The following is a 22,253-nucleotide window of genomic DNA, read 5'->3' on the forward strand; positions in this document are numbered from 1 at the left end:
CTCACTTTAATTCAAACTGGCAAATCTTCAACAAACGCCAACCTCTACATCTGAATGTGCTGATTCTACAGATCCGTCCACATCCACAGCTTAGGTACTACTGATGGAGAAGGTGTAGGTGCTCTGGGAAGATGGACCCCTGACACAGACAAGCAGTTTCCAACAAGAGACATCACCTCTAGAAGACCAAGGCGGGGTAGCATGTTATCTCACTAGTCCATTGCCTGTTTGTGATGTACTGCTTTTTTGTATTCAACTTCAGGAGCGCTCAAGATGTCCTTGATGGGAAAAATTACTACACAGCAAATAACCTGAGGAGGGCAAACAGTCTACAAATATCTCAAATGGTAGATTAATAATGTGATCGTAGGTGCTCTCCTTTATGGAACTGAATCAGGGAAGGAGTTGCAGCCAGCAGCAGTGCTGAAACTTCCTTCATGGAATCAAGAACCAGGCATCTTGAGAAGCACTGCTGTGGTGCTTTAGTTGCCTTAAGGTCAAACATCCAAAACTGGGAGTGGATCTAAACTTAAGCATTGCTTTCTACTAAAAACAGTTTAGTGCTTAAAAAAAAAAAGCTCCATCTCTCCCAGTTTACATCCAGACTCAAGCACTTTTCAAAAGATCCTCATGCAGAGAGTGCAGTTTATACCTTACCAAGGATCTAAAAGAGCACACAAGAACTTTAAAATAAAGATTTTATTGAAAACAAACAGTATAAATCAAGTCTAGAAATTCAGTCTGTAGGCTTCTTTGCTCGCTTGCCAGTAGTTTTAGAGGCAGGGGCCTCACCATCTGCTTTAGCAGCTTTGCTGCGAGATGCCTTTTCTGTCTTTTCTGCCTTCTTGGTCGTCTTTGCTGCTTTAGATTTAGTCGTCTCTGTGGCTTCTGTTGGATCAGACGTTGCCTCAGCGTCCCCCTCTGCCTTCTTAGTTTTTGGCTTTTTTGCTGGAGCAGCTCTTGAGGTGACAGTGTCATCTTCTTCTTTGTTTGACTTTTTGGGAGGTTTTGAGGCCTAAAGAAAATAAAGGCAGTGTCAGTTAAACCGAGTGCTTGTTTGTGTTTAATGCCAGTTAAAATTATTCTGGTTTAAATATTTAAGTCCATTATATAGTCCTCAAATAAATAAAACCAGAGGTTGTACAAGTGACCCATATTTCCATTCAGTAAAGACTGCCCCCTCACCTCTGAGGACTTTGTCTCTTCATCTGCAGTGTCCTCCTCCTCCTTCTTCTTCTTCTTCTTTGTGGCACCTTGTTAAAGGTTATACGTTAGTGCAATATATCACAGCCGTTAACACTAGATGGACTCATTCATACCTGTTTTTTTAGGCTTCTTAGCTCCCTCTTTGGCTGCTTTTGGTGCCTTTGGCACGTTAGGATCCGCGTTCTCATTTTTCGGCTTTGATTCTTTGACTTTGGGTGCAAGCTTGAGACGAGACAGAAGCATTAAATGGCATTAATTAATCAATTTGGAGACATGTGAAGATTCGATGTCTTACCCGGAACTTTCCCACCGCGCCTGTGGTGACCGTGGCGTTGGCAGGCCTCACTAACGTGCCATTCTCGATTCCTTTCTTCAGAGCATTGCGCACCAAGTGCTTCAACCTCACCAAGTCCACAGAGGGGTATTTCTGTTTGATGTAATTCTGAATGGCTTGTGAGGAAACCCCTTTGCGTGAGTCCAACTCTTTCAGCGCCTCCTGCACCATGACTGCAGTGGAGGGATGAGTTGCCATTTTACGCAGCGCCGCAGCACCTAAAGGGGAAAGGACACATGTGTCTGTGTAACGTCACGTGTACGTCTTTGGAACGAGGTCAGCAGTGACCGTAAGGCCGATCGTCGTCCGCATACAGACCTGATTTTGGCTCATCTGTCTCTTCCACCGGGGCTTTGCTGGGGGACGGCGCAGACGCGTCAGTAGAGTCCGCTGCGGGCTTCTTAGGAGGCATGACTGTAAGATAATAAAAGACAAGCAGAACCAAGATAAAATCTAAAAGTAAAGCCGGGCCACCACTGCCTCCTGCTCAGCGGCTCCTCTTTATGCAGTTGCTTCCGGTAGAATGAGACCAGGTGAATCAGATCGCGCCAGGTGCAGGTGATTAGAGCAATGAGGACAGAAGTCCTAATAAAGACTGCATCCACGGTCTGCGAGGATCTTCTGAGTATGTGGTCCTCTAATGCAGCGGTGCCCACACTTGTTTGTGCTACGTTTTACAATGACCAAGTTTCAAAATGAAACACACACACACACACACACACACACACACCTTTGCATCATGCATTTCTGTGGTTTGTGAGACTTGTGTCTGATGCTCTCTGTGGTTTTCCTGTTCACGAAGTTCCTCAAAACGACACTGATCATCGGTCACTCTCTCAGACAGTGAAGTCTGCTCTGTGAGGAGTTCTGCACTGTTCAGTTTTCACCTTCATCATGGCTGGACGCCTGCTGTTCCTCATCCTCATGTGTAAGTTAAGCCTCCTGTTGGCTCGGTCATTGTTAATTTGTGTTTTAACAAATGAATGCAGGTTTACATTTGAAGTGTTGTTACCACATTATATATTTACCTCACATCTTGTTTTAAACAGATTCTTTTCATGAGATTGAAGCACAAGGTCAGTCCTGAATACATAAAATCACACTGTCCTGATGTTATGCTGCCATTAAAATGTCTTCTTCTCTGATTTTTCAGGTCTTCCTCCACCTAAACTAACAGTGCATCCAACAGAGATCACAGAAACAGACTCAGTCAGATTACGCTGTGAGGCTCCATCATCTGTTTCTGTGTCTCAGTGTTATTTCTACACTGTGACTGGAAAAGATCAGAAACCTTTGTCCTGTCAGGAGACACTGACAGGAGCTGAGCTGCTGTTAATGTCACATCAGAGTTCACCTGCTCAGGTTGAAGTCACATGTTTTTATGTTGGAAAATGGAATTATGCGTCTCAAGTCAGTGACAAGACCTCTATCACTGTACTGAGTGAGTGAGTTTTTTTTCTTAATAACAGTTGTTAAATCATTGCAAACATCATTTTAAAGTAATTATAATACGTTTGCCTCTAATTTGTTACTGTGCACTTAAAGCAAAACTGTGTTGGTTTCAGTGTTTTTGAGAATTACATTTTTTTTATTATTACCTGCTTTAAATCACAATTTCTTTCTAATTAACATGCTGCAACTAAGCTTCTCTGATTTTTCAGGTCTTCCTCCACCTAAACTAACAGTGTATCCAGCAGAGATCACAGACACAGACTCAGTCACATTAAGCTGTGAGGCTCCATCATCTGTTTCTGTGTCTCAGTGTTATTTCTACACTGGAAAAACTCAGAAACATTTGTCCTGTCAGGAGACACTGACAGGAGCTGAGCTGCTGTTCATGTCACATCAGAGTTCACCTGCTCAGGTTGAAGTCAGTTGTTATTATGATGGAAATGGGAATCATGCGTCTCCATACAGTGACAAAACCTCCATCACTGTACTGAGTGAGTGACTGATTTACATGCTCTGATATGTTATCATCTGATACACAGACTTAACATGATATGATCATTAATAAATCACGAGTGTGACCTTTAGCCCTTTAGGTCTTATAGAGCATGCATTATACTTGATCATAGACAGGTTTATTATTTTTATTGACATGTATTTAATCTTCCTGTAGGTCCGAAACCAGAGCTGACTGTTCATCGTGATGATGAAAATGTTCTCTTCACTTGCTCTCTGCCTGGATCTGTCAATCAAAACACAAAATGTAACCTGTACTTTGGAGAAGAAAGTCGTCCAGCAATAACAACAAACGCCTGGAAACAAAGGAGCTCAAAAAACAAACAGTTCTGCCAGTTTACTGTCCCAGTAGAAGATTTACTAAGACATCTACGTTTAGTTCAACAAAAAGATGCCAGCTGTGACTACAGTGTGGAGCGTGAACCAAAGTCTTTGTCTCCTCGCAGTGATGGAAGAAGCCTGAGATGTGAGTCAGAGATCGTTTTTTACTAAATGTTCAGAAACTTTTTACAAACAACATATTATCAATGTTCTTACAATGTAGTAATGCATGAATGACAAAATGGGCACAAACATTCATTATTTTTTTCTTTAATGCAGACTTCATAGAAAAAGAATCACATGTGACCAGAACAGAGTCAACATTTACAGGTAGATCATTTTACAAACAGTGACCACACGTCTGTTCTATTAAAAACTTTGTGCGTCTCTGCAGAGTCGGTAAATGAGGACACCAGCAGCACTTCCACTCTGTCTACCACTGTGAGCCTGACTTCAGGTAACAAAATGATTGATGTGTTGTTGATCACAAAATATCATTACAATTATAGTTACATGAAATGTCTTTGTTTCAGGCTCAGGTTCAATATAAATAATGTTAAATCAATGTTAAAATGCAAAGTGTCCGTTTTTAAACAGATAGACGACAATAAATAATTTTACACAAAGTTCACACAAAGTTCACACCTTGCAAGTTTCAGTTCACACATATCAAAATGTCTTTATTCACAGTCCTCTCTAAATAAATCATCTTTCTTTAGAGTCAGGAAACCTGCAGACGACCCCAACAGCTCCTCAGACCACAGCTAGAACAGCACATTTAAATAAACATGAGGATATGGTCACAATGTTTATAGTTTAAAAGTTTTTTTATTGATCAGGTCAGAAGGTCAGGCCTCGTGCTTCCACCTCTGTAACATCTGGAAAAGAAACATTAGGTAACATTCATTTAAAGACTGTTTAAACATCTGTTAGTCACACAGATAAGATGAAATGAGGAAGTACAGATTCCTCAGAAACTCTGCAGAAAATGGTGACGTGTGTCATGCTGACATGTTTCCATCCTCAAGTATCTGGTAGTGCTCATCTGACCTCTACTGGTCATCCAGCATCACAGGACACAGATACTGCTGATATACCTCATTCATTAATGTAACTAAAACACTAAGTGTGCTGTAAATGTTTAATGTGTCTGTTTGTTTGATTCCAGTCAGTCAGAAGCAGAGTGATGAAATTACCGTGTGTCTTCAAACACCAGAGAACCCAGCAGCAGGTGAGCAGACAGCCTCCAAACTCTTTGACATAAAGCAGCTTTTTATTGCACTGTTTTAGTGCTGTTGTACTTTTTAGATCTCCTTCGTGCACAGTTTCAAAACAAACATTTGTTAGCTTCTGATCAGTGGTTGTATTTTGTCTTACTTTGGTTTGCACAGTGCATTTTAGTCTACAGAGTTACCTAATAATGATGCTCCTCCACCCAACATCACTGACTCACATTCACAGCTACATGTACTTGTTCACATCATATTTGTCTCATAAGTATTTTACACAAACAAATGTACTGCAGGATCACTGGCTGGTCTTCCTTTAGAAGTTAAGCTTATTGGATCGTTCTGTCTGGATGAGGCTGCTCTCACTTTAACTTCTGTCTTTGAATCATCAGCAGGCTGGTTCTGATCAGACCTGCAGTGTCTTCAGCTACGACTGCAGCGCTGGTGAGCTGTTTTTGTTGCTGCATGTAGTTTAAAGGAGCGAAAAGCAGAAATAAATGAATGTACATATGAAACATCTGTGAAGGAGCTCTGCTGTTGTTTCTCAGTGATGACACAGCAGAGGCTGACACAGAGCAGATTAGACCCTGATCAGCCACTTGGTGGTGCATGTCCTCCATTAGTGCACCACAGAGCCTGAGAAGACATTCACACCTTTACATTGTTGTCAGAGAATCATTCAGACCCGACTAAGAGAAACATATTTAAGTTGTTTTTTTCTTTTCATTTGACAGAATGGGGACAGCATCAGCCCTCAAAGATCCAGTGTACAGAAAGAAGTCTTTGTGAAATTATTTGTCATAAAAGTGTTGTTGTATCTTTTCCATTCTGTAACATATACTGTGTTTTAATGTGTTGAAATGGTGATTAAACAGAACAGATGTTTACATTTCAGAGTTCAGATTCAGGTGTAGTTTTTTCTGTATACATTAAAACTATAGATGTAGCTGGTCTTTCATGTGTTTACTTGAATAACATGTTAAATCATCAACAGGCTGGATGGAGTCACTGTTAAACTTGATTTTCATTTTCAATACAACAACAAGTACGTAGTTTAACTGTTAGCACCAGTTTAACAATATTGTCTTAATAAAAACGAATAAAAATGATTTTAGTGTCGGGTGTTGATTATGTTCGGCTCAGGGGATTTAAATAAGATTATTGAGCAGCTCATCAAATTAGTTTTAATGGAAGAAGCTGAAACAGACACAAACATGAACACAGTGAGTCTATGTCCTTTGCTCACATTCTCCTCTGTGCTACATTATGTGATATAAACAGAATGCACCTTTGTCTGACGCTCTCTGTGGTTTTCCTGTTCACGAAGTTCCTCAAAGCGACACTGATCATCGGTCACTCTCAGACAGTGAAGTCTGCTCTGTGAGGAGTTCTGCACTGTTCAGTTTTCACCTTCATCATGGCTGGACGCCTGCTGTTCCTCATCCTCATGTGTAAGTTAAGCCTCCTGTTGACTCGGTCATTGTTAATGTGTGTTTTAACAAATGAATGCAGGTTTACATTTGAAGTGTAAAGTTAAGATGATTTTCATGTTGTTGTTACCACATTATATATTTACCTCACATCATGTTTTATTTCAAACAGATTCTTTTCATGAGATTGAAGCACAAGGTCAGTCCTGAATACATAAAATCACACTGTCCTGATCTTATCTTGCCATTAAAATGTCTTCTTCTCTGATTTTTCAGGTCTTCCTCCACCTAAACTAACAGTGTATCCAACAGAGATCAGAGTCACAGACTCAGTCACATTACGCTGTGAGGCTCCATCATCTGTTTCTGTGTCTCAGTGTTATTTCTACACTGTGACTGGAAAAGATCAGAAACCTTTGTCCTGTCTGAAGACACTGACAGGAGCTGAGCTGCTGGAAATGTCACGTCAGAGTTCACCTGCTCAGGTTGAAGTCACATGTTTTTATGTTGGAAAATGGAATTATGCGTCTCAAGTCAGTGACAAGACCTCCATCACTGTACTGAGTGAGTGACTGATTTATGTGTTTGTTATCATACTGTACAAGAAAACATTACAATACCACTGCTGCCATCATTCTGGTAATCAGAAGTTTTTATTAGTTTTGTTGGTTGACTGAACTTTATTCAAGTTATTATAATACAAACAGTCTTTAATCTGCTATAATTTATGTACAGCTGCTTTTTGTCACTGATACAATTTAACATGAAATATTTTAATTATATTCTGCTGTACATCACAGTGTCTCATTAGATATTTCACCCTGAGTCTACTATATATAATATGACTTGCTCTGATTTTTCAGGTCTTCCTCCACCTAAACTAACAGTGTATCCAGCAGAGATCACAGTCACAGACTCAGTCAGATTACGCTGTGAGGCTCCATCATCTGTTTCTGTGTCTCAGTGTTATTTCTACACTGGAAAAACTCAGAAACATTTGTCCTGTCAGGAGACACTGACAGGAGCTGAGCTGCTGTTCATGTCACATCAGAGTTCACCTGCTCAGGTTGAAGTCAGTTGTTATTATGATGGAAATGGGAATCATGCGTCTCCATACAGTGACAAAACCTCCATCACTGTACTGAGTGAGTGACTGATTTACATGCTCTGATATGTTATCATCTGATACACAGACTTAACATGATATGATCATATGACCTTTAGCCCTTTAGGTCTTATAGAGCATGCATTATACTTAATCGTAGACAGGTTTATTATTTTTATTGACATGTATTTAATCTTCCTGTAGGTCCAAAACCAGAGATGAGTGTTCATCGTGATGATGAAAATGTTCTCTTCACTTGCTCTCTGCCTGGATCTGTCAATCAAAACACAAAATGTAACCTGTACTTTGGAGAAGAAAGTCGTCCAGCAATAACAACAAACGCCTGGAAACAAAGGAGCTCAAAAAACAAACAGTTCTGCCAGTTTACTGTCCCAGTAGAAGATTTACTGAGACGTCTACGTTTAGTTCAACAAAAAGATGCCAGCTGTGACTACAGTGTGGAGCGTGAACCAAAGTCTTTGTCTCCTCGCAGTGATGGAAAAAACCTGACATGTGAGTCAGAGATCGTTTTTTACTAAATGTTCAGAAATGTTTTACTAATATATTGAATTTGTAAAATATTCGCATTTGAATATTGATACAAACAACATATTATCAATGTTCTTACAATGTAGTAATGCATGAATGACAAAATGGGCACAAACATTCATTATTTTGTTCTTTACTGCAGACTTCATAGAAAAAGAATCACATGTGACCAGAACAGAGTCAACATTTACAGGTAGGTCATTTTATAAACAGTGACCACACGTCTGTTCTATTAAAAACTTTGTGCGTCTCTGCAGAGGCTGTAAATGAGGCCATCAGCACCACTTCCACTCTGGCTACCACTGTGAGCCTGACTTCAGGTAACAAAATGATTGATGTGTTGTTGATCACAAAATATCATTACAATTATAGTTACATGAAACATCAAGTTTCAGTTCACACATATCAAAATGTCTTTATTCACAGTCCCCTCTAAATAAATCGTCTTTCTTTAGAGTCAGGAAACCTGCAGAGGACACCAACAGCTCCTCAGACCACAGGTAGAACATACCATTTAAATAAACATTATGAAAAAAGTCACAATGTTTAAAGTTTAAAAGTTTTTTATTGATCAGGTCAGAAGGTCAGGCCTCGTGCTTCCACCTCTGTAACACCTGGAAAAGAAACATTAGGTATCATTCATGTACAGACTGTTTAAACATCTGTTAGTCACACAGATAAGATGAAATGAGGAAGTACAGATTTCTCAGAAACTCTACAGAAAATGGTGACATGTGTGTCATGCTGATATGTTTCTATCCTCAAGTATCAGGTAGTGCTCATCTGACCTCTGCTGTGACCTCTGCTGTGACCTCTACTGGTCATCCAGCATCACCGGACACAGAAACTGGTGATATACCTCATTCATTAATGTAACTAAAACACTAAGTGTGCTATAAATGTTTTTAATCTGTCTGTTTGATTCCAGTCAGTCAGAAGAAGAGCGATAAAACTCCACTAAACCCATCCTCAGGTGAGCAGAAAACAACAAGCACCTGTCAGCACCTAGTCAGTGGAAATATATTTGTGGTTTGCACAGAATATGTGACTCTATGGTGTCTTCTTGTGTTAATTATAATGCTGCTTCACCTATAAAGTGACAGACTCATCATAGACACAGCTACACTTACATGTCTATGGCTTCTAAAACAGGAATGCTGAAGTTAATAGCAGTTGTGGTCGGAATGTCTGTGGGTGTTGTTGTTCTGATGCTGGCACTGCTCGGAGCCAAAAGAAGAAGTGGTGAGTGGCGTAACATGTCATTTCATCATCTCCAGTTTTCAACGTTTATGTGAATATCACAGCACAACACCAAAACACAGTTTAACTGAACCTGGTTCAAGCATTTAGGCTTAGGCTAAACTCAGGGAAACTACTAAATATTTAGTTTGCTGTAAACTTTGTGCACACCTGCATAAAAACAACCTGATGTAATGTAGAGAGTCCAGAGGCAGAGGGGTGACTGAAAAACTTTGCACACAGGTGATGTTGTTTCTAAAGAGCTAAGAACAGCTGGACATGTTTGAGTTTCTCAGACGTGTAGTTTTTCCATCAGGCATCATCAGCTCTCACTGGTGGAAACTTTCACTTCCATCTACACCCAGTGTCCTGATGGTTTCGAGTCATAGCTCCCCAGATAACACCGCTTGTTATGCAAGTTTCAGTGGCCTCCACCCACACAAAACCTTGAATAAAAAAAACCACAAACCTTGATCTTTACATGAACATAACAAAAACCACAAACTTATCAATCATCGCTCTGACACCTCAGTGCTGTGCAGACACTGACTGTTTATATTTGTTTGCATTTTTTTCCCAGAAATATGCTCTTACAAGAGGTAAGAAGTCATTTTTATCTTCAGCACAAGCTGCTTTTCTGGAAGTTCAGCTTCATTTGTAGACTGTCCTCCTATTCAGCTGCTAAACATTTGCAGGTTAACTGCCTTGCTTAAAGGCAGCAGGACATTAACTATCACCTCCCTGTAGATACAATGATCCCATCAAACCCTGCAGTTTTTAATTAACACAGTTTTACTTTATTTCTGTATAGAACACAAACCAACACCAAGGGTAAAGTATACATCACCTGTGTTATTTATTGACACAATAAAAACATGTATCTCTTTATTTATTGACTTTGACTTCATTTCCAGGTGATGTACAGATGACAAATGGAAGGGTAATTAAAAAGAAGTTTTTGTAAAGCAAACTATTTAATTGTGAGGCTGCTCAATGTAAATTCATGTTTTAACCTAGAAAGTGTCTAACTCAATGTTGCTGCTGTCTAACAGGTACCTGCAGATAACGATGGAGCCTACAGTTTGATCAGCTCTGAACCCGATGCTGTCTGTGCTGCAGGTGAGCAGCTTTTCGCTTTCTGGAGTAAAGTACAGGATGGAGAGGAATGATGTGTTTGATTGGTTGTTTAAAATGTGACTTTAATCAAATAAACCAGGAAGTTTATACTGTTGTGTAAATAATGGATATATTCCTAAGTTTGAGTTCAATGATTAAATAAGCAAAGCTGTCAGTAAATGTGTTGGTGTCTGACATTTTGTCATGTTGGAGTAATGATGGGATGTTTTCTTGTGATAAAGGCTGCTCCTAAAGTCAAAGGCGCACAATGAGCATTGAAATACAACTGTACTGACATCACACTTCTCAATTCAAATGCCAGAAATGACTGAAAACATTCAGGGACTGGTTCTCTTTCCCCCACAGGTTCTCAGAAGCTGAACAAGCAACAGTGTCTGAGTGACGATGTGAGTGAGACACGAGGCGCAGTGATGAGTGTGTTTGCAGACAGTGGCTGTATAGTTGCTGTTCAGTTAAAGGACTCTTACAGTTGCCCGCTTCTTCTTTTAGTCAGATGTGTACCATGTGTACTCCACCATCCCTGACAGGCCACAAGCACCAGCACCAGCAGCAGCACCGCAGAATATGATGTACACCCTCCTGCAAGCACACTGAGACACAAGATGCTGTAAATGTACAGAAAAAAAGATTAAACCTCTTTGTTTTTACTGTGTTTTGTGATCTAACATGGATGAAGCCTGAAAACAAATCAATGTAAAAATTTTGTTTATAAAGACAGCGATCATTAACGCTAGCTAATGGGGCTGACTATTCATTTCTAATTTTATTGTTGTCTTATTGAACATGTGTGATAACACCAAACCTGTGAAGCAAACTGAAAATTTAGAAATATACACTTCCTGCTGTTGGCATGGAAAATCTAATAATATAATCAAGAGGGAAGTAAGTGTAGCTCATCAAATGAAGAAACAAAGTTTTTTCAACAAGCACTTTATTAATTTTATTAATTAATTAATTAATTTACCATTTTAAAACCAGCAACACAATACATGGTACATTTACCACATAATCCACCACCAAAAACAGCCAGACAGCACACACTCTCCATAATTATACATAAGGAGAGTAATTAAGGTTGTAGCAAGTCCTGCCTACAGTCTGACCACAGTGTGCTGGGCCATCTGCACCCTATGTTACACATTTTCCAGTTAATGGGTTTTGTTCCACTCAGAACAAGGTTCTTCAGGTCTGGAGGTGTATAATTTAGAAAAGGTGTCCAAATGTCTAAGAATAGGTCATCTTTACCTTTCAATACAGCTTGCAGTCGTTCATGGGGAAGAGTACTAAATGTTTCTCTGTACCACTGGGTGACATTTGGTTGAGAGGGTTTAATCCAGTTTTGTAGGACACACTTCCGAGCAGCCAACAGGCTGGGGATGAATGTCTCGGACACAAGGACCATCAGCACCGGTACCCCCCAAGGCTGTGTACTTTCCCCTCTGCTCTTCTCCCTGTACACCAACTGCTGCACCTCCAGCCACCAGTCTGTCAAGCTGATTAAGTTTGCTAATGACACCATCCTCATTGGACTCATCTCAGACGGAAATGAGTCTGCCTACAGGAGGGAGGTGGACCGTCTGGTGTCCTGGTGTGCTGACAACAACCTGGAGCTGAATGCCCAGAAGACAGTGGAGATGACAGTAGACTTTCGGAAAGTGCCAGCTCCATCACCCCCCCCCCCCCCCTCACCCTGACAGACACCCCCATCTCCACAGTGGACTCTTTCCGCTTCCTGGGTACCACCATCACCCAGGACCTCAAGTGGGAGCTCACCATCAGCTCCCTCATCAAAAAAGGCCCAGCAGAGGACGTACTTCCTGCGGCAGCTGAGGAAACTCAAGGTGCCAGCCAGAATGATGGTTCAGTTCTACACGGCCATCATTGAGTCCATCCTCACCTCCTCCATCACAGTGTGGTCCATTCAGACCAGAACCTCACACCACAAGAACAGCTACTTCCCCTCTGCTGTTGGACTGTTGAACTGTAATTTATGCACTGCTCTGCACTGTCACTTCACAAGGACACTTTAGTATAGTCACTGCACAATGATGACTATTTGCACTGTTTACTCCATCTTGCACTACTTGCACACTAGTACCACCTCACCGATCCATGTGGTACCTGTTACATTACTACATTATTACACTGTTCCATTCGTTCATATAAGGGTCTATGTTTACCATTTCATCCGCCATTCATTTTGTGTTCTGTTCATTGTATGTCTGTTATGTCATGTCTGTTATGTCATGTCTGTTATGTCATGTCAATTTAGCCTTACTTTAGTTTATTTACTTAATTATTAATTAAGTAAAATGAATTACTTAATTTTGTCTTAGTTTTATCTTATTTCATGTTCATTATTATATAATATATATATATAATATAATATATAATAATCTTTGTATGCACCAATCACTAAGGCAAATTCCTAGTAATGTGAACCCCCTTCACTTACATGGCAATAATCACGATTCTGATTCTGATTCTGATTCTGAATAAGAGTTTTTCCAGTAGTTTATAATGTATTTTTGGGAGATGTAAATCTTTTGAGGGAAGACCTAAAAGAAAAACACTTTAATTACTTTTCTCAATATTCCACAGATCGCTTTGACAATATGTGTCCAGAATCTGGAAATCAGTTTATAGAAGCAGTGGAAGAATGTCCCCCTGTACAAATGGACAAAGAGGAAATGTGAATTACACACAAGGACGAAAAGGAAATGTGAATTCATGAAACCAACCTTTTAAAGATCTGGGAAGGTCACAGAGATGTCAATGACTGCAAAAGATGAGCAGCAGGTCTCAGCTGAATCCATCAAATGTTAGTGCTCCTTGCAGCATGTCCGTGCTTTAAGCTGCATGTAGCACTTTTTTATTGGTGTTTGATATTTGCAGCAAATGTGTGTAGAAGGTTTTCTTAGTTTGCATGTTTTTGTTGCAGTGTCACAGCCGCCTAATTAAACCTGAAACCTGCATGTGTTATGAACAGTTGGTACAGGGCTCGAGTCGGTACAGATATAAACAGCATCAGTGTCTGACGGTACCCACATAAGACGACTAAAGTTCACTTACCCAGACAGAGACAACAACATCCTCTGCTAAAAGAAGCACGTGAATGTTCTGAGAAGATGAATAGACTCTGTTCAACAAAAATACACATATGCTGTGGTGACAAGGACGCCTCACTATGTGCACTTTGCCCGATTCACTTCTGATCCTTCCTGTGGTTTTCCTGAAAGCTGCCTCTGAAAAGTGACACTTGATGCTGGTGAAAGTCAGAACATTCACAGATACCTGTTTGCTCCTGATGCTTCATCATTTATCAGTTACTGATTTGAATTCATTGAGGTCACTTATTAACAGTTTCTCCAACAGAATCCTGTCATGAGCTTAGTGAAGGTCAGTGTGAGCATTATTTCCCCTATTTCTCTACTGTGCTCTTCATTTTACAGATAAAACTACCACATGTATATGTTTTAATCTCCAGCTCTTCCTCAGCCTGCACTGACAGTGACTCCACAAGTGATCACAGACACAGACTCGGTCACACTGAGCTGTCAGACTCCTCTGTCTGTTACTGCGTCTCTACATTGAAGCAGAAATCATCTCCTCAGTGTCCTGTGTGCAGAATCTGACAGGAACTGATCTGCTGAAGATGGCTCGTAGACGTTCACCTGCTGAGGTCAAAGTCAGATGTTTTTACACTGTGATGCTCGATGCTCTTAAATCTACATCTCCAGACAGTGACCACAAAACCATCACCATAAACAGTGAGTGACTGTACTGCAGAATATGATCACTACATGCAAAGTTAATCACTAAATCAAACTTTTGTTTTCAGACCTTCGTCCACCTCAGCTGACAGTGAATCCTCTGGTCATCACAGAGACAGACACCGTCACATTAAACTGTCAGACTCCATCAGGTGTTTCTGACTGTTTATTCATTTTGAAACAAGAACTTCCCAAAAAACATTCTTGTCTGAAGACACTGACGGGAACTGAGCTGCTGTCGGCTCATCAAAGTTCACCTGCTCATGTTGAAGTGACGTGTTTTTACCTCATATCACATCCATCTCCAAAGAGTCAGACATCCACCATAATCATACAGCGTGAGTACATAATACTGCTGTGGACTGTGCTGCTTTTAGTTGATATCTTCTGTTTTAAAGATGATCTATTCCATCATGTGTTTCCATCTTTAGTTCACCAGCCTACACTGACAGTGAATCCACGGCTGATCACAGAGACAGGCTCAGTCACGCTGAGCTGTGTGACTCCATCACCTGGTTCTCAGTGTCATTTGTATTTCATGAGAACCAAAATATTCAGAGTCGTCTCATGTCTGCAGACATTCACAGGAAGTGAGCTGCTGGTGAATACACATCAGAGTCCACCAGCTGAGGTTGAAGTCAGATGTTTTTACACTGTAAAGAACAGAGGAGGAGAACATAAATCTCCACACAGTGACACATCCTCCATCATTATAACAGGTGAGTCACTCTTTATTAAACTGAGTGCTGCACTGCTCTACATGCTGTGAACATACTTGCTTGTGTGTGCTCGCAGAGCCCACAGCTGACCCCAAACCTCCCACTTCCTCTGTGGATGCTGTGGAAATTGAAGCCACTCTAACCAAGAAAAGCTCAACTTTCAGCTCAAAGGATGAAACCAACAGGTGAGACATTAATTAGTGAGTCACACTACAGCATGTAAACACTTCAGTCTCATCAATTTAACCAGCAACACATGATTCTAAGTGAACACATTCTCACTGATTCACACCGACCTTTCAGAGTGTCTGACATATTATGTGTTTGTATCAGTAGTTTTGTGTCTGATATTTCTGGCATGACTCCCACAGGTGCAGATGCTGTGACCTCTGCTGAAACAGCTCAGTTTAATGTCATATCCCCAGGTGAAATCACAGGCAGACATCATTTGAAATTTTTAAAATAATAAGATTTAGTAAAATAAATGTTAATGTTACCGGCCTGTTATTTCAGAGAAGATGATGTGTGTGGTCGGAGTAGTTTTGGCTGTGGATGCCTTCTTACTTGGATTTGCATTTCTCCTGAGTCAGATGGGTAAGAAGAGAAATATAATACTGAATTTCAGCTGCAGTTCCTTTAAATTTCAACATCTCCTCTTTTATTATGTGTTCTTCAGCCTTTGTCAATGATGTATATTTGTTTTTTGCAGAGGAATCCATTTTAAAGAGGTGAGACATCTTTGTTCTCAGACACTAATCTGTGTGTGAATCTCTGTATGAGAGTTGTGGCACTATCAGAAAGACAAAGATGGAGTTTAGTCACTTGTGTTTGCAATCTGAAATTTCACCACTAGATGGCACCAAATCCCACACATTGGTCCTCAGAGGGCACATGGAGACTGTCATGAGTGCTCACTCAGAGTCAGGGGTGGCTGTAAACACTGACAGCTCTTTATTCAAATGTCTGCTGTGGAGGAGAGTGAATAATCAGGGCAGAACTGTAGAAGAGTTTTGTGGAAATGTGTTTTCACTTTTATCATAGTCTTTACAAAACATGTTTTTCTCTCTCCCTGTCTAGATCTCAGGCTGACCTCCATGGTAAACTGCTCACATTCATTCACTCTGATGATCACGGTGTTCACTTCCTGTTGTTTATGTATATTCTTCTGTAAACATATTGATTATATTGATGTGTTTTGGTCTCTGTTTTAGACGACAGGAGATATAAGGTGCATCTATAGATTTTAACACTACAGCTTTCATTAGCACCTTTATCTTCATGCAGTGATTATTATTGAATCAAACTATAATCATGTTAAATTATTTACAGGACGGTTATTGTGAAAGCTACACTGCTGTCACATATGAGTGCAACAGGAACAAGGCTATTAGGCCTGTACATTGGCTGCTTAGTAAAGGCAGGGAAGCAGCTTCAACCTGAAGACTATAAAACAGCTGAAAGATTTATTATACTGGAAGTAATTCAGACTTCACAGAGGGCAGTCACTTCATGTCTGTTTCTGTTTCTTTTGTAACAGTGACCATAGTTACCTTCACGTCAGACCTGCAGCGAGCTGACCCAGCTCTGACAGAGGCCTCACAAAGCCGCCTAAAACAAGAAATCCAATCCATGTAATGTGTTAAAAGTAACACAAGTACTCACAGTGTGTGCAGTTGTGTCTGTCCCACAGGCTGTTCTCTGTCCTTATTAAACTGTATTATCCTTCTATCTCTCTATTGCTGTAAATGGTTCACGTCCACTTTTTTTTTTACTTTTGCACCAATCTCACAACCCTGCTAACCAGTAGATTTTATACAGCAACCAGCCGACTTTGCAATTTATTGCTTCCAGACCATAAAAAGACCTTCTTAACAATATAAGAATCATTTAAACACATCTGACCAAGCTCAGCTACTAAAATGTCCCTACATGTTTACAGTTGTAAAATTGTATTTCCCACAATAACTAAATACAGTTAAATGACTCCACAAACCTTTAAACATACATGCAGTAGTTCTTTATCTTAGCTTTAAGCTTCACCCTCAAAAAACAAAGACAGGAGGTGCTGATTGCATCTATGGTGGTACAATCAAGGGACTGCACTTTGTGTCTGAAGTCAGCTTGTAATTCAAATCTGCTGTATTTCAGTCTTTGCAGTTTGGGTCTGCTGTTTATTAGTAACATAAACATTTTCTCCATCATTTCACCCGGCCATCAAAGTCTGAGTGTCTTCAGTGTGTTAAAACATCATAGTTGTTCTTGTTAGTAACTGAAAGTAGGCTGTACAGTAACAGAAGAAGAAGAAGAAGAAACCTTTATTAGTCCCACAATGGGGAAATTGCTCAAGGACACACAACAGTGACTAGGGAGGAGTTGGGATTGAACCACCAACCTTCCAGTTATTGGTTATTGAACAACCGTGCTATACCACTGAGCCACTGCTGCCCATAGAGTGTATGAGGGAACCAAAACTGAGCCCTGATGTGTCTCAGAAGACAATGAGGAACATTACAGGACACGTGAGCTAGCAGCCGTTAGCTTAGCATAAAAATGAGAAACAGCTGCTCTACATATTAAGTTATCCAAAGATTATTAGACCAGCACAGTGAAACAATACACTGAACCAACAGTGTTTGTGGTTTCTATTGACCTCTGCCATCTTAATAACATACCAGTCAGAGAAGACTGTGGTAAAGTTTTTCTAAATACAGCTGATGCAAATAAGATCTGAGGTTACAGCCGTGTTTGTTTGTGAGAAATACACACTTCTGATTCTGTGGTTTTCCTGAGAACCGCCTCTAAGTGAAGGTAAAACTTACACAGTGCGTTCTAGTCACTCAGCTTCATCATGGCTGGACGCCTGCTGCTCATCTTAATCATCTGTAAGTATAAACTCTCATCAGACTCAATATTTAATGTTGTTTTTTGGGGTTTCAGTGTTTTTTATTAAACTTTTACTTCAAGCTGGTTTAAATGTTTTATCTTTTCAACACTTTCCCCAACAGACTCCTGTCATGAGCTCAGTGTAGGAGGTCAGTCTGAGTGTAAGCAGCTTATTTTGACTGTGTTTGTACATTTTCCTGTTTTCTGCTTCATTTTACAGATAAAACTACCACATGTTTATGTTTTAATCTCCAGCTCTTCCTCAGCCTGCACTGACAGTGACTCCACATGTGATCACAGACACAGACTCGGTCACACTGAGCTGTCAGACTCCTCCGTCTGTTACTGCGTCTCAGTGTGATTTCTACATTGAAGCAGAAATCATCTCCTCAGTGTCCTGTGTGCAGAATCTGACAGGAACTGATCTGCTGAAGACGGCTCGTAGACGTTCACCTGCTGAGGTCAAAGTCAGATGTTTTTACACTGTGATGCTCGATGCTCTTAAATCTACATCTCCAGACAGTAACCACACAACCATCACCATAAACAGTGAGTGACTGTACTGCAGAATATGATCACTACATGCAAAGTTAATCACTAAATCAAACTTTTGTTTTCAGACCTTCGTCCACCTCAGCTGACAGTGAATCCTCTGGTCATCACAGAGACCGACACCGTCACATTAAACTGTCAGACTCCATCAGGAGTTTCTGACTGTTTATTCATTTTAAAACAAGAACCTGCCAAAATATTTCCTTGTCTGAAGACACTGACGGGAACTGAGCTGCTGTCGTTGGCTCGTCAAAGTTCACCTGCTCATGTTGAAGTGACGTGTTTTTACCTCATATCACATCCATCTCCAAAGAGTCAGACATCCACCATCATCATACAGCGTGAGTACATAATACTGCTGTGGACTGTGCTGCTTTTAGTTGATATCTTCAGTTTTAAAAATGATCTATTCCATCATGTGTTTCCATCTTTAGTTCACCAGCCTACACTGACAGTGAATCCACGGCTGATCACAGAGACAGGCTCAGTCACGCTGAGCTGTGTGACTCCATCACTTGGTTCTGAGTGTCATTTGTATTTCATGAGAACCAAAATATTCAGAAACGTCTCATGTCTGCAGACATTCACAGGAAGTGAGCTGCTGTTCATGGCACATCAGAGTCCACCAGCTGAGGTTGAAGTCAGATGTTTTTACACTGTAAAGAACAGAGGAGGAGAACATAAATCTCCACACAGTGACACATCCTCCATCAGCATAAGAGGTAAGTCACTCTTTATTAAACTGAGTGCTGCTCTGCTCTACATGCTGTGAACAGACGTGCTTGTATGGGAAACAGGTGTAGGATTTATGGATTGTAGATAACTGAAAAAAGCATGTAACCAGTAAAATGGCTCTAAGCAGCCACACAGTTTGCTGCTGACCTGCAGACAAAACCAGGAGTCAGCTCCACCAAACAGGGATCAGCACACAGAATGACAGAGTAACACACCACAACGGCCCTAAATAACAGTACAGATGTTTTTTTTTCATGTTCATAACCTAATTCCACTTACTTCCACTGCAGATGTTTTGGAAACTGCGACCAGTCAGCAAACCCCAACTTTCAGTATGATGACAGGTAAGACATATATAGTAAGCCACATACACTTAGGCAGCTGATTGGACCACTGCATCCTTCTGGGTTCCATGAATGTAGTCATGTGACTGTGTCAAAGCTCTCACACAGTGGAGGTCTAAATCTATCCTCTGTGTTGTAGAACCTGCAGAGTCCACTACGCAGACAAGACCAACTCTCAGTATGACCACAGGTAACTCAACAACATTATGAGTCTTTACAGCAGCTAACAGTGCTGGTTCACTTTTTATCCATTAGTTTCAGGACAGACTCATACTGTGTTACCGCATGTTCCCACCACTTCACTGAATCTTACAACGGCAAAAGCTATCACAGGTAAAACACAGACAAAGAATGTTAAAACAAGGCTGTTCATGTGTTTCACATTTGGTTGTATTCATCTGCTAGACCAGACTCTTGAGGACCTGAGGACCAGCGCTGCAACAACACCAGAACCAGGTAAAATATCACAGCCTGCCTGTCAGTGGTGTTGTGCCTGTAATGCAGGTGCATTGCTGGTGTTTGCTGTGGGTGGAGATACTGTTTCGACACTGCAGGAAGTGAGACTGACCCTTGTTTATGGTCATTGTTTTCCCAAAGCAGAACCGACAAAATGGATGCAGAAGTTAGTGGTAGCTGTGATTGGCTGTGGAGTAGCTGTGGGTGTCATCTTCCTGTGGGCAGTGCTGTTCTGTCCCCACAGGAGAAGTGGTAAGGACAGAAATGATGCACAGAGTTTCATAAAAACACTCATATCAAACTACAGAAAAGCTCGTCCTGAACACAAATCACAGAAACTGTACAGCAACACTGCAGTGATCAATAAGGCTTACTGATGTTTACACACAGCTCCTGTCATAATGTGTGAGTGATTGGGGAGGATGAGCTGTTCTGTGTTTGTTTCTGTTCATCACATCAAAATTATGAATACACGATTACAGCTATTTTTTTTTCATTTTCCAGAAAAACGTTTTCATAAGAGGTGAGATGTTTTATTACAGTCCTCTGTTTTCTTATACTGGATTATTCAGTGATCAAATATACTATATTGATTGATTTTTCTTCTTAATTTCCACGTAGATCACATGGGAACATCACTGGTAATGTACACATTTATTGATCAGGCCACATCACAGTATTATTCATCAATAAGTTGATTGAACTCATTGTATTATTTTAAAACTTATTTTGACTTTCTGGTGTAGGTGACCTTTTCAGCATGACGAATATGAATTATGATGTACTGGTAAATTTTTATTTTTTTTTCTACATTACTCGGCCGCTCAGGTTAGTGTATTAAATGTCATTTCTTCTTCTCTTATAAAATAAAGATCCCTGCAGGTAATGTAGAAGTCTACAACATGCTCACTTATGTCCCTGCTGCTGACGATTCTACTGGTGAGCCTCAGCCTTTTTCTCTTTTTCTTTAATTATATTGTAGTTTTCTCCTTTAGCATTTAGACTTAAATGTCATGAAACACATTAAAATGTGTACAGACAAACAGTGCAGCAGTATCTGTTTCTGTTTCACTCACAGTGTTTGAGCCACTGAACAGTCAGGATCCTCAAAACGTGGAGGTCAGTGAGACTCAGCTGTCACTGTTGAGTAACGTTTGCTCAAAAGATGCTTCTCATTCAAAAATTGTGTTTCTTTTTCTTAGTCTGTCACATATCATGTGTACGCCTCCATCCCTGATGAGCCACCTGCACCGGCCTCAGAGGCCTCGGCATACAGCACAGTGCAGGCACACTGATACACACCTGATTAACCCTTTATAACTTCAACAAATGAAGGGCTGTACATATATTGTTACAAAGGCCACATCTATCATATTTTTTCAATCTAATTATATTAATACAATTGTGATATAATTAGAATTATATTATTTTTATTATGAAAAAATGCGATTACTTTTTCTGACACTATGTCCTCCAGCACCAACATAATAATGGGTGAGACTGCTCCTTTTGTTCTATATTCCATGTGCTTTGTATTTACTGTATATACATGTGTATGTATTTATGAACATATGAATCAATAGGCTTGCACTGTCTCGAAAAGTCCACCAGGTGGAGCCAAATCAGTATTACACAAAATGGCTTTGAATGTACAAACCTCATCACAGGTATGCTGCTATAGGCCAACATACATTTCACATGCTTGCAGGTTTTATTTGTCTGCACTCCCAAAAAAGTGACAAATATTACGCCATATTGTTCCAAAAATAATATTATTCACATGAAGGAGCAGATATAATTTAAGAATTAGAATAATCAATATGCTGTAGAAGAAAGTATTACACACACACACACACACACGAAAAAAGCAGCACAGTGTAAGTGAAGGAAAATATGTCTTTGTATTTATTCATCAGCTTTCCTAAACATGAGGTTAAGAGTATGTGGTCACCAGGACAAATCATGGCTGAATACATCTATGTAACATTCTGTGAACACACTGTTGAATTGTCTTCATGCATCTTTAGCTCATCTCAGATTTCATCTGCTTCAAAACGAGAATAAAACTTTGTATTCTGCTGTCTGTATCTGTATTTTACAACATCTGTTAGTCATACTTAAAAGAAGTGAGTTACAAAATGAATGTTAAAAGAAAAGGGAACTGTGATGGTGTTCAGTTGTTTTTTTCTCATTAATACAGACTTCTTTCCACATTTAACAGAAGTACACTTTACATTCTGCAGACATTTTCTTTCATTTTTTCTCCTTCACAACAA

The 22,253-nt window shown here is 40.1% G+C and overlaps 3 protein-coding genes across 6 annotated transcripts; 2 read left to right on the forward strand and 1 right to left on the reverse strand.

Moving 5' to 3' along the window:
- Positions 1-684: 684 nt before the first annotated feature.
- On the reverse strand, positions 685-2,087 carry h1m (linker histone H1M). Its single transcript, XM_028406760.1, has 5 exons — positions 1,859-2,087; positions 1,502-1,758; positions 1,320-1,428; positions 1,186-1,253; positions 685-1,015 (listed from the first exon to the last, which is right to left on the reverse strand). The coding sequence occupies exons 1-5, from the start codon at positions 1,950-1,952 to the stop codon at positions 737-739; spliced, it is 807 nt and encodes a 268-aa protein (XP_028262561.1). The 5' UTR covers positions 1,953-2,087; the 3' UTR covers positions 685-736.
- Positions 2,088-2,371: 284 nt separating this feature from the next.
- On the forward strand, positions 2,372-11,248 carry LOC114436842 (uncharacterized). Of its 3 annotated transcripts, XM_028407353.1 has the most exons (20): positions 2,372-2,468; positions 2,590-2,616; positions 2,694-2,981; positions 3,202-3,483; positions 6,762-7,049; positions 7,349-7,630; positions 7,795-8,103; positions 8,282-8,332; positions 8,397-8,459; positions 8,595-8,639; positions 8,715-8,771; positions 8,906-8,989; positions 9,068-9,112; positions 9,292-9,381; positions 9,959-9,977; positions 10,190-10,209; positions 10,293-10,318; positions 10,431-10,497; positions 10,861-10,901; positions 11,005-11,248. In XM_028407353.1, the coding sequence occupies exons 1-20, from the start codon at positions 2,435-2,437 to the stop codon at positions 11,107-11,109; spliced, it is 2,223 nt and encodes a 740-aa protein (XP_028263154.1). In that variant the 5' UTR covers positions 2,372-2,434; the 3' UTR covers positions 11,110-11,248. The 3 variants fall into 3 exon arrangements, with proteins under 3 accessions (XP_028263154.1, XP_028263155.1, XP_028263156.1); XM_028407354.1 differs by lacking the exon at positions 3,202-3,483; XM_028407355.1 differs by lacking the exons at positions 2,372-2,468; positions 2,590-2,616; positions 2,694-2,981; positions 3,202-3,483 and adding exons at positions 6,399-6,506; positions 6,658-6,684.
- Positions 11,249-17,829: 6,581 nt separating this feature from the next.
- On the forward strand, positions 17,830-21,905 carry LOC114436282 (uncharacterized). Of its 2 annotated transcripts, none has more exons than XM_028406472.1 (16): positions 17,830-17,889; positions 18,013-18,051; positions 18,146-18,439; positions 18,511-18,783; positions 18,877-19,164; positions 19,468-19,521; positions 19,661-19,711; positions 19,777-19,854; positions 19,927-19,977; positions 20,122-20,229; positions 20,482-20,500; positions 20,599-20,618; positions 20,724-20,764; positions 20,850-20,916; positions 21,056-21,096; positions 21,180-21,905. In XM_028406472.1, exons 1-16 carry the CDS (start codon positions 17,856-17,858, stop codon positions 21,270-21,272), a joined length of 1,551 nt encoding a protein of 516 aa, XP_028262273.1. In that variant the 5' UTR covers positions 17,830-17,855; the 3' UTR covers positions 21,273-21,905. The 2 variants fall into 2 exon arrangements, with proteins under 2 accessions (XP_028262273.1, XP_028262274.1); XM_028406473.1 differs by having other exon boundaries at positions 20,724-20,758.
- The last annotated feature ends 348 nt before the right edge of the window (positions 21,906-22,253 follow it).

This window comes from Parambassis ranga, chromosome 5 (genome assembly GCF_900634625.1).
Source record: "Parambassis ranga chromosome 5, fParRan2.1, whole genome shotgun sequence".
Lineage (NCBI taxonomy): Eukaryota > Metazoa > Chordata > Actinopteri > Ambassidae > Parambassis > Parambassis ranga.